General features: G+C 41.6%; 1 protein-coding gene across 1 annotated transcript in view; it reads right to left on the reverse strand.

The window, feature by feature from the left end:
• The window catches only part of USP35 (ubiquitin specific peptidase 35), a 79,027-nt gene that overhangs the window by 16,834 nt on the left and 43,122 nt on the right, over positions 1-19,071 (reverse strand). The window contains exons 8-10 of the mRNA XM_027848355.1: positions 8,358-8,459; positions 4,108-4,266; positions 1,766-1,959 (exon numbers count right to left, since the gene is read on the reverse strand). Of these exons, the coding sequence (XP_027704156.1) occupies positions 1,766-1,959; positions 4,108-4,266; positions 8,358-8,459 (455 nt within the window). The remainder of the gene's footprint in view (positions 1-1,765; positions 1,960-4,107; positions 4,267-8,357; positions 8,460-19,071) is intronic.

Raw genomic sequence — 19,071 nt, forward strand, 5'->3', positions numbered from 1 at the left:
AAGAATTAGAGCTATCTGAGGGTAAGCATCTGCCCCTGGAGGTGGTAGGGCGGTGGTAGGGTAACGACATCATAGGATGTTAGCATGAAAAAGGGCATCAGCCGTCAACACCCAGGTTAACAAACCAATTTTACCTTTGACCCAGCAATAGCACTTCTAGGGCTATATCCCAGAGAGATCATACAAATGGGAAAAGGACCCACATGTACAAAAATATCTATAGCAGCTCTTTCTGTGGTTGCAAAGAATTGGAAATTGAGGGGATGCCCATCAATTGGGGAATGACTGAACAAGTTATGGTATATGAATGTAATGGAATACTATTATGCTATAAGAAATGATGAACAGGCTGACTTCAGAAAAACCTGGAAAGACTTGTATGGTCTGATGCTGAGTGAAGTGAACAGAACCAGGAGAACGTTGTATACAGTAATAGCCACGTTGTGCAATGACTAATATTGATAAACTTAGCCCTTCTCAGCAATACAAGGATCTAAGACACCTCCAAAGGCCTCATGATAGAAAATGCTATCCACAAGGAAGAAAGAACTATGGAGTTTGAATGCAGATAGAATTTGCTATTTTTTTTTTCTTCTGTTGTGTTTTGTTTTCTCTTTCTGGTGGTTTCCTCCTATTTGTTCTAATTCTTACCTATAACATCACTAATGTGAAAATATGTTTAATAGGAATATATATGTATAACCTGTATCAGATTGCTCGCCATCTTGGGGAGGGAGGGGAAGAAAAATTTTAAACTCAAAAGCTTAAAAAAAAAATTGGATGCTAAACCATTTGGTGCAAAAAAAAAAAGTGTTGAACAAGAAAAAAAACCCATTTTACAGGAAAAAAACTAGAGGAGAGTGGCGTTTAAACAGAAATTGGGCAAACCTGTCTTGGGTATATTGTAGGGGCAGGACTGAACTCAGTGCACTCTGAGATCTCTTCCAGCTCTGGGATTCTCTGATAAAGGGCATGGACAGAGCTGGAAGCAAACTTAGGAGATTGTATGTCCAAGCTCTTCCTTTTACAGAGGAGGAAACTGAGATCTCGACAGGGGAAGTATCTCATCCAAGGCCACACAGGCAGTGATAGAGGCAGAATTCGAATTTGGCTCTCTTGCCTCAAAAACCCAGTTGGTGGTGGGGGGCGGTGGGGAGACTCCTTTTGGTGCCTTCAGATGATAGAAATTCTCAAGGATTGATCCCTTCAGACCTTGAGAGAAGAGAATGCTTCTATTCGGGACACCCAGCTGGATATAATTAAGGGTAGGGTGCTAAAAAGGAGGGAATCGCCTCATTTGGGGTACCCAGAGACAACAGATGCCTCCAGATGTTTGCTAAGTCTCACAGAGGGTGCCACACGATGAGGTGCAGTGAGGCCTGGCCTCTATCTAGTCTTGGCTCTGCCACTCGGGCCAAGTAATTTTCTCTCCCTGGGCCTCCACAAAATAAAGGGTAGACGCTTTAACTGCTAGGAAGTGTGCCCTTGAAATGAGCTAAAATCTGCCTTCCTGAACCTACAGTCCTCTCTCCCTTGCTAATTTCTATCCACAGCCCCTAGTTCTGTGCTCTGGGGCCAGGCAGAATGTGTCTGATCTCTCTTGCCTGTTCTTGACGACGGTCTTCTCTTCAGGTGAAACATCGTCAGGTCCTCCGACTGATCCCTCTTCTACAGCACGGACTCCTGACCGTTCACCACCCCTGCTCTCTTCCCTCCACCCCTCCTGCCAGGAGCAAAGTTAAGAAACTCCTAAAGCACTACTTACTCGGAGGCCATAAACAGAGCCTGGATCACGCTGTTCATGTAACAGGTGTTCCCCAGGTTGATGAGACCGATCTTGCCTGTGTCTGACTTGGCTGCCAGTCGGGGGTAGAAGCAGACCAGCTCATTCTTCTGGGACGTCCAGGCATTCTGTCCCAGGAGCTGCTTGATCCTGTCTTCATTGGGAACGTGGAGGTCCTGGGGTGGGGGCAAAGGGGGAGAGACAGGGCACTGGGGCCAGTTACTGAAATGCCACCCTCCCCTGGGAAGCCACCCTGGATTACAACCAGCCAGGCCATGGTAGCTCCATGCCTTCTCATCCACACAGCTACACCTGAATACACAGAAGCAACCTGAGGAAGGGAAAAAAGCCCTGAACCAAGAATCAGAGGAGAGCTAGATTCAAATCCAGGCCTTGCCGCTTGCTAGCTGGGTGATCTTGGACAAATCGCTCGAATGCTCTGAGTTTCAATTTCTTAATACTTGCATAAAACAGCTCTTGTGAGGAAGAGAGGCAGCATGGTATAATGGATAGAAAGCCAGCCAGCCTTGGAGTCAGGAAGATATACTCTGGTCATATGGACCAACTCTAAGATTATAAGCTGCAGAGCAGGGTTAGCAGAGTAGAGGGAGGTACTCTGCCAATCTTAAATATAAATGGGTTATTAAAATGGTCATTTAAAATTTTGTTGTTATACTAGACCATTATATTATTTTAAAAGGCAGTATGGGGTAGTGGAGAGAGGCCCAGCCTTGTGGTCAGGAAGCCCTGGGTTCTAGCCTACCTGTGAAGCTAGAGATTATGTAACCCTGGGCAAGTCACTTAATATCTGGGTACTTCACACCACTCCCTAAGACTGTTAAGTCCAGAGAAGTTGCCAATTTGGACCTTGAGAGGGATTTTTTACACTGGGAGTTTCTTATATTGATGAAATCACAAATCCAGGCCAGATAACTATTTATCATTTTAATTCAATAAGGTACGGGATCATTTTAATTGAATGAGATATGGGATCTGACTTTTTGTTAGAACAATGGAATACTAAGCATTTAATGACAAATATTAGCTATTATTATTCACTTCTTTGATATCTGAACTCTTTCCATGCACGCGGATTCCACATCTCAGGTCAAGAACTGTGTCCAACATGCAAGGCCCTGTCCATAGTTGGCCCCAATGCAAATGAGGTAGACTTGTCTGCTGAAAGGAGGATACAGTTAGGAAGCCACAACTAGAGTCTAGTCACTGACTTGCTGTATGCCTTGGGGTAAACCATGTTGCTTCCCTGGGACTCACTTATCTGTTAAAGGAACAGAGAAGACTTGATGTTCTCCACACTTCCTTTCAATTCTAACATTTTGTTCTGTGCTCTAACATTCTGTGTTCTAAAGTAGCTTTCAGCTCTGACAGTCTTTGTTCTAAGATCCCTTACGAATTTAATATTCTATGTCCTAAAGTAACTTCCAGCTTCAACCTTCTATGTTCTAGTCTCTTCTAGGTCTAATATTCTATGTTTTAAGATCCCTTGCAATTTTAATATTCCATGTTCTAATATCCCTTTCTATCCTAGCATTCTATGTTCTAAAGTCCCAACCAGCTCTGACATTCTATGTTCTAACATCCCTTACATGTCTAACATTCTGTGTTCCAAAGCCCCTTTTAGCTCTAACATTCTATATTCTAGTCTAAGGGTAGGGAACAATTTGTTCTGTGAAGTCTGGATTCAGTCAAAGGGCCACACTTGAGGACCTAGAGGGCCATGTGGCCTTGAGGCTGCAGGTTCCCCACCCCTGTTCTAGTCTCTTCTAGGTCTCATATTCTGTGTTCTAAAGTCCCTTTTAGCTCCAACATTCTATGTTCTAGTCTGTTCTAGATCTAACATTTTACTTTTTGATATCCTTTACAGCTCTAGTAGTCCATGTTCTAACACCCCTTTCAGTCCTAACATTCTATATTCTAAAATTCCTTCTAGCTGTTACGTTCTATGTTCTAAGATCCCTTCCAGGTCTAACATTCCATGTTCTTAAGTCCCTTTCAGCTCTAACATTCCATGTTCTAGTCTCTTCTAGTGCTAACATTTTATATTTTAATATCCCTTATAGTTCTAATACTCCATGTTCTAATATCCCTCTTAGCCCTAACGTTCTATATTCTAAAGTTCCTACTGGTTTTGCTGTTCCATGTTCCTTATAAGGTCTCTTCTAGCTCTGACATTCTTTAATTGTGTTCCAGAGTCCCTTTCAGATCTGTGACTCTAAGGTATGTCGCAGACTTTAAAAAATGAGAACAAAAAGCTCAGAAAACCCTGCCCAGTCACTCTTGAGAGATGGGTGTCTGGAACCCACCTTGACGGCCTCCATGACAGGCTCATAGAGGTCCGGGAAGCCTGAGAAGCGGAACACCATGCAGTGGATCAGCTCTGCAAGTTCTTCTAAGCAGTTTGCTCGGGAGTTGGAGTCCTCTTCTGCCAGGGAGGCCACCATTTTGGGGATGTGAGGGAGAAGCTGTGAAGACCAGAAGAAGCTTGGCATGACTGTAGAGGCTTTGGAATGTAACAACATGGCACCAGGCCTAAAGTCAGGAAGACCTGAGTTCAAATCCCCCCTCAGACACTTACTAGCTGTGTGACCCTGGGCAAGTCACTCAACTCCTGACTCTCTCAGTTTCCTCAGTTGCAGAATGGAGATAGTACCTACCTCCAGGGTTGTTGTGAGGATCAAATAAGATAATATTTGTAAAAACACTTAGCACAGTGCCTGGCACATAGTACATGCTATATAAATGTTAGCTATTATAATAGAAACCCCAGTTTCTGGACTTCTCATCTTGGCCCTTTTCAGAGTCTCAGTTTGCCCACTTGTAGTAGGTGCTCTCCACCGTAAAGTCTTCCTCTGATACCTCATCAAAGCGTGGAGGTGACCTGAGGTGGGTCCAGGCTCTGCCATGTCCTGACAAGCTGGAAAGGTTTTGAATACCAGCCCAGCAGTGGACTATGTATCATCTAAGGTGGGGAAAGGCTCATCACCAACTAGATCATAAAATGTTTTGGCTCACAGCAACTCACAAAGACCACCCAAGGTGTGATAGGGCTGGACTTCATATCAATGGAGGGGGCAAAGAAGCAGGGCATTTGGGTGGGAGTGGGGGTGGGGAGAATAGTGCAAAGTACCCTGGACTTGAAGTCAGAAGGACCGGATCAAAATCCTGTCCCAAGCACTTATTAACTAGGTGACTGTAGCTGAGACACTGTACCTCTGTCGGTTTCAGTCTCCTGATCTGTAAAATGGGATTAACAATACTTGAGCTGCACCCTCTACAGGGCTTTTGTGGGAATCTATGAAAAGGTAAGTTCCTCGGGAGTAGCGGTTATTTAATTGATTTTATTCGCATCTCCAGTGCCTGGCACAGCATCTGGCACATGGCAGGTGCTCATTAAAAGCTTGTTTGGCTGACTGGTTAAGAGGCCATGTACTTTACACCCATGTGCACGTAGGTTTGGAAACTTTAAGTTATTACACAAAACTATAACAAAAAATAGTATATTATATATTATCATATATATTTTTTAAAAATATATACCAGGAAGAATGTATGATAGAGCTCAAAGGACCTCCACAAAAGAGAGTCCCTAAGACAGCCTGAGCAAAGCCAGAATAATTGGGCAGCTCCCACTAGGCTAATCCTGTGGGGGATGACATTCACTGCAGAGTATAGAGGTCTGGGCTGCTAACTGAAGTAACAAGGCATATTATTTATCATCTGACCCCACCCGGGGGACTACTAAGAGATTTTAAAACAATGCAAAGCAGGGTTTCTAGTGAGGAGAGTGGAGTAAGACCTCGCTGTCTGTTACTCAATGCACGTGAAGCTACCCCATTTCTTGTTCACTTGGTTCCTACTTCAAGAATAGCTTCTCTGCCCTATCCCCACCGCCCCTTTCCTTTGCCTTTTGAACTCCCACTTAGCTTTGACAACCTAACTTTCCTCCAGGAACTCATCCAACGAATCTCCTGATTTGGTAATGACCATCCCCATCAGACCTCACATAGCACTTAATGTTTGTGCCTCTTTCAAGAATTTACCATGTAATGTGTTCATGCTTATATGGGCTGGTTCCTGACCTTCCTACCCAGCTGGGAACTCCATAAAGGCAGGGACATCATCTTTTACACCTTTTGGCTTGCTCCTAGGGCTGAGCGATGCTCTGTACACAGGAGCTGCTCACTAAAGCATTGTTGAATCAAACTGAACTAAACTGAATTGAGTCTGAGTGAGTTCTAAGCCCAGGACAGAAGAAAAAGTATGGGAGTTAGAGTCATGTAACCAGTTAGCTCTGCCACCATCTCCCTGTATGACTTTGGGTAGGTTGCTTCTCTCTGGGCCTCAGTTTCCTCATCTTCGAAATGAGAGGGATGGGCCAGACCGGGAGTTGGCAAACTATGGTCTAAAGGACAAATTTGGCTTCCATCTGTTTTTGTACGGGCAGGAGCTAAGAATGGTTTTTACATTTCCAAATACAATAAAACTTTATTTAAATGCCATACAAAATCAATCAGGACAGATCTGGCCCACAGGCCTCAGGACCAGATGACCTCTAAGATCCCTCCCAGCTCTGACATTCTTATGTTCTAAGGCCCCTCCCAGCTCTGACATTCTCTGTTCTAAGGTCCCTCCCAGCTCTGACATTCTTATGTTCTAAGGTCCCTCCCAGCTCTGACATTCTCTGTTCTAAGGTCTCTCCCAGCTCTGACATTCTTATGTTCTAAGGCCCCTCCCAGCTCTGACATTCCCTGTTCTAAGGCCCCTCCCAGCTCTGACATTCTGTGTTCTAAGGTCTCTCGCAGCTCTGACATTCTCTGTTCTAAGTTCTCTCCCAGCTCTGACATTCTCTGTTCTAAGGCCCCTCCCAGCTCTGACATTCTTTGTTCTAAGGTCTCTCCCAGTTCTGACATTCTGTATTCTAAGGTCCCTTCTAGAACTGACATCAGTCCATGTGCTTTTAAAGTCCCTTGTAACTACAGTATGATATTCCTATGTTCTAAGTTCCCTTCGAGCTCTCAATCACGCTTTTCCTCTACTTATAGGCTCTGTAGTTACCACCTTCCTTATTATTTTACTTGAAAAACAGGCAAAAACCATCCCTCTCCTTTCCTGCAAAGTTATGAATGGATGAGGAAACACTGATTTCATGCACCAGGAAAACTAAAAATATGACCCTCTCTGGACTTCTCTCTTTCTCCTCACCTTTTTCAGGATCATTTTCACATTGAGGGCTTAAGCTCCCCCTGCTGGCCTAATGTAGGCCATGCCACAAACTCCCGCAAACCTGACTCCCCATTACTACAGCCAACAGGGATTAACTTCCTGTTGAAAAAATCATGGAGACCCTGTTTGGGAGATTGGTGGGGGTGGTCTTTCTTTGAGGCTGTGACCCTTGCTTGCGTTAATGCTCATTTCCCAGGTCTCCAAATTTAATATGCATTTATCAAACACCTAACATACACCAGACTCTGTTCTGGGCACTGGAGGGCAAGGGGTGAGGGATAGGGAGAGGGGGGCAGTGTGCAAAGATGAAACTGGACACTGCCCCCAGCCTTAATGGACAAAAGGGTTAAGAAGGCAGTGTTTCAACTCCTGGAGAAAAGAAGGGATGGGATTAAGGGCACAAATAGAGAGGCTGGCCTTAGTATGGAGAAGAGCTATCTTATTTTTGAGATGGCGGATGATGATGAAGTGATCTAAAGTGTGGAATTTAAAGTGGTGAGGAGAGAAAGCTCATTAAGTGATTTTCCCAAGTTCACACAGCTACATAATAAACATTTGTTGAATTGAAGAAAAAAAAAGTGAAGGCAAACTTTCTCTCCTTCCTATGACCTTCTATCCCGTCCAATGCCAGGAAGCAACATGAGGACAGGTTGGGTTAAGATGGGCACAATAAATTGAAATAATAATCCTTGTACAAGAAATTGGAATGTTAACTTTTGCACTACCTGCCCCACAGGGTTGTTTGTGAAGTGGGAGCAGGGATAGGGATAGAGACTGGAAGGATAGGGAGTTGTTATTATGAAGAACATGGAGATAGGTTTCCAGCGTTCAAGCTGCTCCATTTACTGCCACCCTACCCCTATCTTCCTCCCAGAATGTAGGGGACCAAGAGAAAAACTGTAAGAGTTAACAGACCCCTTCACTGCTGGCACAGGGGACTGGCCTCTGGGAATAACAGTAACACCAATAGCTAATATTTGTGTTGCGTTTTAAGATTTCCAAAGTACTTTACAAAAATCATCTCGTTTATGACCCTAGGAAGGTAGGTGCTATTATTATCCCCATTTTACAGATGAGGAAACTGAGGCAGAGAGCAGTTAAGTGACTTGCTCAGGGTCAGACAGTGGCTAAGGCTGGATTTGAACCAAGGTCTTCCTGACTCCAGGTCCTGTGCTCTACGACCAATAGGAAGAGGTCAGGACATCCAAGGGCAGGCCCAGCCACTTCTTTTGGGGACCCATCCTACCCTTTTTCCCACTCTCCAATCCCATCCATACCTGCAAAAAAGGGACGTCCCAGATGTGCAATCTGGCTTGCACAAACTCCTTACCAGGTGGAAGGCTTCATGGGAGTGCTGGAAACTCAGAAGCATATACTTGAGCACAGACAGTGCAGCCTCCCTCACAATGGGGTAGAGCAGTTTGGAGAAAACCTGAAGAACACAGAATACGACGATGTTAGAAGTGGAAGGGGTTTTGGGACAGAGAATGTTAGAAATCTGAACACAGAACATTGGAGTGGACGGGATCTGAGCACACAGAATGTTAGAACACTGACTTAAAATGTCAGAGCTGGAAGGGACCTTAGAGCGAAGAATGTTAGAACACCAAACACAGAATGTTAGAGCTGTATGGCAGGAGAAATGATGGCCGATGGACGGATGAAATACTACTGTGCAGTAAGAAATGATGAAGGGAAGGGTTTCAGAAAAACCTGGGAAGTCTTACATGAACTGATGCAGAGTAAAGTGAGCAGCAGCACCAGGAAAACAATCTACATATTAGCAACAACACTATAAAGACAAACCAGTGGGAAAGAGGTAAGAACTTTGATCAATGCAATGATCAGCCACAATTCCAGAGAAGGAATGATGAAGCATGCTACCCACCTCCTGAAAGAGAGGTGACGAACTCAGGGGTGCAGAATGAGAGAGAGATTTTTGGATGTGACCAATGCAGAAACATGTTTTTGCTTGACTAAGCATATTTGTTACAAAGGTTTTTCTTTTCTTTTTTTTTTTTAAATAGGGAAGAGAAGTAAGGGAGGAAAAAATAGATTTTGTTAATTGAAAAAATAAAATAATTTAAAAAATAATGTTAGAGCTCTAAAGGGTCTCAGAACGTAGAACACTGAACAGAGAACCACAAAGTCCAACCAAAATGATTCATATTATTTTAATTTTTTAATCCCAAACTTTAACAAACACTAAATAAAATGAGCATTTCCATACACACAGTAGAACAGAAAAAGAGGATTGATTATACAAGGCTTATTAGATACAACTTGCTTTTGTTTTTAAGGATATAATACATTCAACACATTATTTTTAAAAGGGTCCTCAAAATGTCTCATTTGAAAGATAAAGAAACTTCCAAAGCAGAAGGGATTTCAGAGCACAGAATTTTAAATCTGGAAGACAACTTGAGAACATGCGTTAGAATGTCAGAATCTTAAGAAACCTTAAAACATAATACTAACAGAGCCAGGACTTTAAGAACATAGACTTTTAAAACTGGAAAGCATCTTAGTGATCCAGCAGTACAACTCTCCTTATTACACACAAAAGGAATGGAGGCCCAGGGAAAGGAGCTGATTTGCTCAGGGTCATACAGCAGGTAAGCAGTAGAATAAAGGTAAGCATCTTGGCCTCTTGACTCCCAGGCCATCACTCATCCTGCTCTTGTCTCTCTGAGAGCTTCTTGGCCCAGGTGTGAGGAAGAACAATAAATAAACCTCAGCCGCACCTAAACTGCCTTCTATATCACACCAGTCCAGAAAAGCTTGCTGCCTCAGATACCCTGGAAGACACCGGATTTACCCGGGATGCCACGGTTGGTGGAGGGTCAGCTTAGGATGGAACACCTCTATCTGGTGGTACACTGGAACAGGAGACCTGGGTTCTCATCCTGGGTCTCTCACCAGTTCAATGCATGACCCTGGGCAAACCAGTGGACCTCTCTGGGCCTCAGTTTCCTCTTCTGTATAATGGAACAACAACACCTATTTTCAACAGACCTCACAGGACTGTTCCAAAGATCGACATAATATATGTGAAGTGTTTTAAAAAGTAGAAATTGCTAGAAAAATAGAGGCTCTCATTTTTATTACTAACATGATTATCATCAACTAAATAACTGCCTGTCATCAGAAGACTGGCCAGCAGGTGATGAATATTTTTTGGCCACAGCATCTCACGAGGGTCGTCTGCCAAGGCAGCGAGAGGCGAGGAGCCACATCGGTGAAGGGAGAACCCACAATGATCAAGTCAGGGATCCTTGAAGTCTCAAAGCATCTACACAAGGACCCAAGACTCTGATACATCATACGTTCTGTATCAAGTGGGATGGAGCATGGGGAAATCCTTGACTCTTTACCGTCCACAGTCTGGCCCAACCCAACATTGCCACGGTGCTTTACGTGAATCCTCCGCTGCAGCCAGATGGTCCTCCTCTGTGTCCCCAGACAGGCCAAGACCGTGCCAGGTTCTGGGCCTTGATTTACCTTTGCCTAGAATACCGCTCCCTGTCATTCAAGGCCTAGCTCATGTCCCACCCCCCTCCATGAGGCCTTCCCTAACTGGCCTAGCCCTATGGTTGTCTCCCTTTTTCTTGTCTCCTATAACAGGGTCTATACCAAACAGTTTGGCCTCTGTACTGTTTCCTTCACGTCAAGTCCTTCCCTTGTTAACATAATAAAGATAGCTCAAATTTCAATAGCAATCAAGCAACAAGTATTTACTAAGCACCTGCTACGTACCAGGCACAACGCAAGGCACTGGGGAGACAGGTAGAGAGAAGGAAACAATCCTTACTCACAAGGAGTTTACATTCTAACGAAGGACATGACAAGCACGTATAAAAATATATATAGCACAAACAAATCCAAATGGGAACCAAGAAGTTAAATACAAAGTAGCTTGGAAGGGAGGCACTAGAAGAAGGGGATTGGGGAGGAGGGGAATCAGGAAAAGCTTCATGCAGAAGATGGTACCCCAGGGCAGCTGGGTGATGCAGTGGATAGAGCACCAGCTCTGGAATCAGGAGGACCTGAGTTCAAATCTAGCCTCAGACCAAACACTTGACACGGACTAGCTGTGTGACCCTGGGCAAGTCACTTAACCCCAATTGCCAAAAAAAAAAAGAAAGAAAGAAAGAAAGAAAAAGAAAAGAAAAGAAAAGAAAAAGAGGTAGTGATCCAGGTGAGACCTCTGAGATAAAAGCATTTCTGGGTAGCTTTTCCTGTGTGTCTCAGTTTCCCCCTTGGCTATGTGTTTCTGGAAAAGAATTGTAGCTGTGCTCCAAGCTGCCTGAGGTCTAGGGACACCGAAAATAGAAGAAGAATGTGGCCACTGGTGAGTCTATAGTATGTCACAATATCAAGTCCTTGATGAAACCTACTGAGCCTTTAGTACCTGGGTTAGAAGTTGAAGCAACCTGGCTGGCAGGTCTTGGGACATACTAATAGAAGTGAAAACCTTCATAGGAGTCCATAAGAAATTTGCTCTGGTGTCAGACCAGGAGTTTCAGCATCTCATGAAATGGGCATTGAAGGAATGTTTGGGGATGGTATGGCTTGGTCACCGTGATGCCAGCCATTTAGTTGGTTAGCAGGTACAACCTGGGTGGAGATCCAGCAAAGGAGACTGAGGAGTCAAGCAGGTAGAAGAACTGGGAGAGAGGAAGAAAGAGAGGAGGAGGAGGAAAAGGAGGAGGAGGAGGAAAAGGAGAAGGAAAAGAAGAAGAAGGAGTAGTAGTAGTAGTAGTAGTAGTAATCAAAAACCCAGAGGACAGAGTATCTAGAAGAGGGTGACCAACACTGTGGAAGGCTGAAGAGGGGCCAAGAATGAGGATTGAGAAATAGTTGGTAACTTTGGAGAGGGCAGCTTTGGTTGGATCATGAGCCTGGAAGTCAGACTGCAAAGAGTTAAGTGAGTGAACTAACTCTACTTCTTGGCAACTTCTGTTGGTACTTGTTCTGCCTTCTAGGACCCCACGGAACAAATCTAACCCTTCTCTCACACCACAGCCCTTCAGATCTCTTGGTGTTTTGAGTAAAGAAACAAAAAACTAAAAATAAAACCCACAATCTCTCACTCTGCCCATGCCCCCACATCTACTTCTTCTTAGCAGAAGTTATTAGCCACAGAAGAGACCCAGAGCAGCAAAGTCCTGCTCTCCTCAGTGACTTTCTGAACTAATCTGTCTCTTCCATATAACTCTTCACTTATGTCAAACGAGAGTACTCTACACTCTCTAAGGATGAGGACAACCACTCCCTATCTGCATGGAGTAGCAAACCTTTTTTTTTTTCCTGAACAGAATAAATACTCATCAGCGTCTTAAAGCATCTCATCACTGTTCTTGGCAGGGACAGAATTGGAATTCAACAAATTTTTTAACACAGAAATTAGCATCAATTTAGAGAAAAAGGAAAATAGAATTTTAAAAATATGATAAAACATACAGGATCAAAAATCAAAAAATCCAGAACCAACTTACTTTTACATATGTGGATTTTAGACACCTGTTAGATTTTATTCCAATTTCTGAATCTGATAATTATAAAAATCCATTTGTGTTTCAGGAAAACACATTTAGTCTTAACATGGCCTTAACTCAACTGGACTACTCCTGAGTCCCCTGATTCACCATGTTCTCACCTGCTCCATGCTTCTGCCCGCCTTGCTTCCTATGATTCGATTGCTCTCCCCTAACTCTTCCCTTTACCCTTTAAAGCCCAATTCAAATGCTAGGAGGCCTTCCCTAACTACACCATCCCCTCCTCCAAAGACCATAACAACCTCAGGCTTTGGATTCCACAGGCCAACTTTGTTTAGCAATTCTCTAATGCACTTATCATGTAATATGATATATTATCTGTGTCGGAATCGTAATTAGTTCAGGTGCTACTTCCTAAAGGAAGACTTTCCTGAACCCCCAGCTATTAGCATTTCTCTCTTGAAATTACTTTGTGCATATTTTGTCTTGACTTATCTGTGTGTATGCCATATCTCCATAGTAGAATGGAAGTTTCTTGAAGGCAGGGTGTCCTTACATCACCCCCAGTGCCTAGTATATTGTAGACACGTAGTAGCTCTTTGTTGAATTGAATTATCCCTGTGTGAGTTTCATCAGGGCAGGGACAGTCTATTACCCAAGTTTTGTGTTGTCTCCAGCACTGAGCACCTTGTAGGGTCTTAGTTAATGTTTGCTGTATGGCACTGATTTGAACTGGGCATGGGAGCGAGGTTCTCATACTGTCTCAGTCCCCTTGCCCTCATGGTGCAGCTAAGCCACCAGGGCTCTCTGTGTTTGGCAGGGCAGGCTTGACTAAGAGTCTGAGAAGTCTGTCATAACCTTACTCCAAAGCCTTTACCAGCTCCTTGCATGGGATCACAAGATACAGAACTGGAAGGGACCTAAGCCAGCTCTTTTCATTTCAGGGATGAAACCAGAGCCTGCTGAAGTGAAGTGGATTACCTGAGGTCAATAATGAGAGAAATGGGATTCAAACCCAGACTGGAGGAGTCCAGAACCTCTACTCTTTCCATTACACCACAGGCCTTACTTGGCCTTGCAGACCTTCCATAATTGGACACCATCCAAACTCTTTCAGCTTCTTCTCACCCTGTCCTCCTCCATGTAACCAACACTCCAGTCAAACATATGATCCTTCAAAGTGGAAATAATGTGCTTCCTCTTCCAGGGAGCCTTCCCAGATTCTAGGACTGACAAATAACAAATCCCTATACTCGAAATATAGACCTCAAAATATCCTGGAGAACTGAGCCAGAAACTGTCCTGGAATAATGGTATGCCATTATCACGGATCAAACTGTTGCCCACAACAGACACGATGATCCATAAAAACCTAAGAACTAAGTTTTTAATAAAGATAGCAATAGCAAATATGCATAATTTCCAAGCTATATGGAATGAAAAGCTTTCAAAATATAGAGACCTAGGACAGGAGATCAAAATCATTTGGGAACAGGATGAGGTGCATGTCATCCCTACTGTCTTGTTTGCTGCTGGAGGTGTCCTAAGAATGCTTTCACTGAGCCTACAGGGGATTGGTTTACAACCTAATGCTTTTATTCAACTATTAAAAGTTATTTTATCCACCTGTGTAACATTAAATATTAAAAAGCAAGATAATAAATAATAAATAGCAAATAATAATCTCTCATCCCAGAACTGCTTCTATATGAACCCCATCAAAAAAGATGAGATGATGATAATAGAAATAAAAATTGTCATTTTACCCACTACAGTCTATAAAACACTAAATACAAAAGAAAAGCAGAATAATAATTTTTCTCGGGACTCTTTCTATCTGAATTCCACCAGAAAAGATGAGAAGGATGAGAAAACAGTAATGAGAAAAATAGTAAAGACTGATAACAGGTAGAACACCATTGGATTTGTCAAACATGAAAAAGGATAGATGGAGCTCATGAAACAGCTTAGAACAAGAGTGGAATCAAAAGGACAACATCCTAATGAACTTAGCCAACAATATGTAGGCAAAAAAACATGGAACACAGGATCATGTGGATTGTTTATGGAAACAAAGGTACACATGATGACAACTCAAGAACTGGGGTGCTGCCACTAAAAATTACAGAAGAGTTATCCTTTTAGCAAAATGTGGTTCCCCTGATTATCTCTTTTAATTAGGTCTATTTTTGCTTTTGCTTTGTCTGAGATCATGATTGCTACCTCTGCCATTTTTACCTAGACTTAATGATCAATGCACATAATACAAAGCAATAGTAGAAGCAATGCGGCACATCACTGCAGGGTGAAAAAATTTAGCACCAGTTGAATACCTAGCAAGACATTCCCTGGTAGTTAGAATTTTATATCAGAAGCTCAATGTCTTTCAGGGCGTGGTAGACAAGAAATGCCCATGTGATAAACAATGGCCTTAAAAAATCCTGGAGAGCTCATCTGAAAAAATGAACTGGAATTGGACCATTATCACGAACTGAACTTTTGCCCCACAATTACCTAGATATAACCTCGGTTCACAGGAACTCAAGAACTTAAGGACAACATGTTTGATAGTTATCACCCTACCAAATAATCATAATCTCCAAGGTACATGGAATGAAAAGTTTTCAAAGGATAGAAATGTAGCAGAGAAGCTCAAAATCATACAGAATAATTATAATCCCTGATGTCCTGTCTGCTCTTGGAGTTGTGCCAAGGGAAATTTCAATGAGTCTATAGAGGATTGCTTTCCAGCCCAATACTTTTATTCGACCAAAAAAGCAGTTACTTTATATACCTGTAGAATATTAAATATAAAAAAAACATGGCAGGATGTGACTTGTCCTAGTCCTATTTCTATCTGAGCCCTGTCAAAAAAATGAGAACAAATGATAAATAATAATAATGATGATGATGATAACCTTGTCAAAGCCCAACCCATCATCTGTTCCATTCTAGGGACAGGGAATGTGTGTGTGTGTGTGTGTGTGTGTGTGTGTGTGTGTGTGTGTGTCTGTGTCTGTGTGTCTGTGTCTGTGTCTGTGTCTGTGTCTGTGTCTGTGTGTGTCTGTGTATAAGGGGGTTATGACAAAGTAAGGGAATGTGATTGTTTGTCAGAGCAGGGCCCTGAGACCTCTCTGGTAGCTATAAAGGCCTGGCAAGAACTCTGAAACACTGGTCAGCTGGATTCTGCTGATACTGCTGAGTGGATTAGCATCCTGGACAGGGGGATGCAACTGCTCCTATGAACCTAAGAAAAAGACAAAGTGAGGAGAGAGTTGTTGGCTCAGCCTACTCCAGACTCTTATGAGGATCAATTTGACACAGACGATAGAAGAATAAGTCTCTCTCCTTGTGTTCTGCTATCACAAGAAGGCAAGATAGATCAGAACAAATTAAGGATCCCAGTACCCCAGAAATGCTTCAGTGCAGAGGTCGCTGACCACTACAGTGGACAAGTCATAAATGTGCATGAAAGGCTGAAGTCATGAATACTCTGATTATGCACTAATATTAAGTCATAATAAAACTGAAAAACAGATCTTACCAGTCATAGGCAAGGACTTCATTTGGCTTTTTGTCCATGTTATCCTCAGCTCCAAGTCACACAACAATGAGCTGTAGATCGATGCAGGGCAATCATAAGAAATAGCTTCATTCCCAAACCCAGAGAGGATGAAATAAGAGGAGAAGCTAAAAAGGAGGTTCCCTGTAGAGGGAAAAGTTGAATAACCTGAAGGCATTAAAAATCTATATTTAATACTAAAGGAGTGCTACTCAGTTGTTTAAAAAAAAACAAACAAACAAAGGAAGGCCAAAAAATGCTGATGTTTCTAATGGATTTGAAAAAGAGATAAGCATATTCAGAATGGAATTCTGAAAAGCTCTTTTTGAATTTGATGGTATAAATTCAATGAACAGACTACCTATACAAAATCAGTGATTTTTAAAAGCTGGAATTTGCTATAGCCATTGTGGATGACTGCATTCTTGCACAACATTTGAGAGTATAAAAACAGTTTCGAACTTATAAAAAAAGATACACTGAGGTCATTGCTATAGCAAAGACCATAAGAGAAAAGGAGGAGCTATTTAAGAATACTCCTAAAGACAGATATCAAATATTAAATGGCAGAAAAAGGTTGTGAAACTTACGGAAGACCAGGGGAGAGACTCTGGGAGATTCAGCAATAGCTAGTGCATAAATGCAGTAGAAACCTTGAATATTATATTGCTCAAATTAAATCCAACAAAAAAAAGAAATATGTGAAATGGAATCCAGAAAATGAAAGTTTATCAGGAATTCCTGATACACTTAATCAACAATTGAAATTGAAAGCCAAAAAGTTAGAGTGAGAAAAAGAATAATCAAAGAAATCAAAGAACAACAACAACAAAAATTCAACATCAACCCAAAATTATCCTAGAGATGTTTGAGAACAAAAAAATCAAAGAAGAGGGAGAATTCCCAAAGTAGAAGGATGTGGAAAATTTCTGGTTGTCTATATGTGTTGTATAAGTAGTAGAACAGAATGAAAAAGCAAGTCAGATTGAACACAAACAGAAAACTTGAGCGCTGATATAATGAGCAGTTACATGATGGTAGGAAGAGGAAACTCTGGCTTCTCTAAAAACTAGAAAGCTACAAGGCTAGATAAGAGAAATATCCATTGATTCTAATGCTTTACATGCATGAATTAATTTATGCATGATTAATTAATGCATGAATTTACATGCACAAATTAATTACTAACAAAGCAATTAACCAACTTTCTCTGAGAAGTAAACATGATCCCAACTTTCTTGACAGAAGGCATCACACATCTACTAGCAAAGGTAAGAACACCAATGCCCCCTTCAAATTCAGGTCAATTGAGTGTTTACATATTTTATACAAAGTATTTATAATCATCATCATCATCATCATGAACAACAATAACAGCAAGCATTAAGCACCTACTGTGTGCCAGGTACTATGCTAAGCTAGGGACACAGAAAGGCAAAAGCAATTTCTGCCCTCAAGGAGCATACATTCTAGTGAGGAAAGAACATGCGAAAAACTATGTATATACAGGATATATACAGGCTGCAGCACTGGAAAAAAAGCGTTTATATAAGAAAACACCTTGTCAAAACTGTTTCTCCATTTTAAATGACAAAGATATGATAATAGTAATAATGATAGTATAATAATTATTACCAATTTAGCACCTACAAAATTCCTAGAAAGATTACACACTAGAAGCTTGCTCTTTTTCATTAGCTGACAGATGACAAATACAAATCCCCGAATATTCTTGAGAATTCAACAAATAAACTATACTGAAACTGGAACATTATTATAGAAAGAAATATTGCCCACAATTGCCTGAACATAACATTAAAACATAAAAATTTAACAACATTTTAATAGCTTTTATCATATTAAATACAATCTCCAATTTATGTGGGGTAAAAAGGTTTCAAAATACAGAGACCTAGCAAAAAACATTAAAACCATGTGGGAGCTGGATGAAACACATCTCATCCCCATCATCCTGTCTGCTATTGGAGCTATCCCGAAGATATTTTCAATGAACCTTCAGAAGAGAAGCTTGATCGCAATACTTTTACTCAATTAAAAAAAAACCCAGCTCATTTACTCTATTTGTACAACAACCTGTAGAACATTAAATATTAAAGAATAACCACAGGATAGTGACTTGTCCCTGGACCATGTCTATCTGAACTCCATAATAAAGATGAGTTACTAATACTAATAACTCACATTTGATTAATATTTTAAAATACATGATGCATTCTTTACAATGAGAATTATATAACTATAGCATCTCAGAGCTGTGAGGGACCACAGTGGCCATCTAGTTTAACCCATACCTGAAAAGGAATTCCAATATCATTGATAAATGATTATCCAGTCTTTGTTCAGAGACCTCCAGTGAAAATAAACCCTCTGCCTCCTAAGGTCCCACTTTATGGATGGTTCAAATTGCTAGGAAAGTTTCCTTCACATCAACCCTGACTTGTCTCTTTGCAATATCCACCTGCCTTCTGAGGCCAAGTAGAATAAATCTCATTCCTTTCTCACACTACAGCCTTCCAAGTAAGGGCTGGACTGAATCACCTTCAAAGTCCTTCCAACTCTTGGATTATACTTGAAGACAGTTAACCTGTCACCATGAACTCTTTTCTCCCTTGTACATAAAACCTTTCCTGATCCTCATGACTTCTGGTGCTCTCCTCCCAAACAACCTGTGTTTCTCTCTATATTTATTCTGTATGTGCTTATATATCTACTTGTCTCCCCATCAGAAAGTAAGTTCCTTGTGAATAAAGATGGCTGCCTTCTTTGTATTTGCATCTCCAATGTCTAGAACAATGCTGATACATAAATAGATGATTAATAAATGCTTGCTGATGGACTGATTGGCTAAACATTCTTCAAAATGGATCCTTTTTCTTTCTCCCCTTCACCCCATTCTCGAGTCACTGACCACGGTAAATTATTATTATTATTATTATTATTATTATTATTATTATTATTATTAT

This window comes from Vombatus ursinus, unplaced genomic scaffold (genome assembly GCF_900497805.2).
Source record: "Vombatus ursinus unplaced genomic scaffold, bare-nosed wombat genome assembly UNPS02005659.1, whole genome shotgun sequence".
In the NCBI taxonomy this organism is placed as follows: Eukaryota; Metazoa; Chordata; class Mammalia; order Diprotodontia; family Vombatidae; genus Vombatus; species Vombatus ursinus.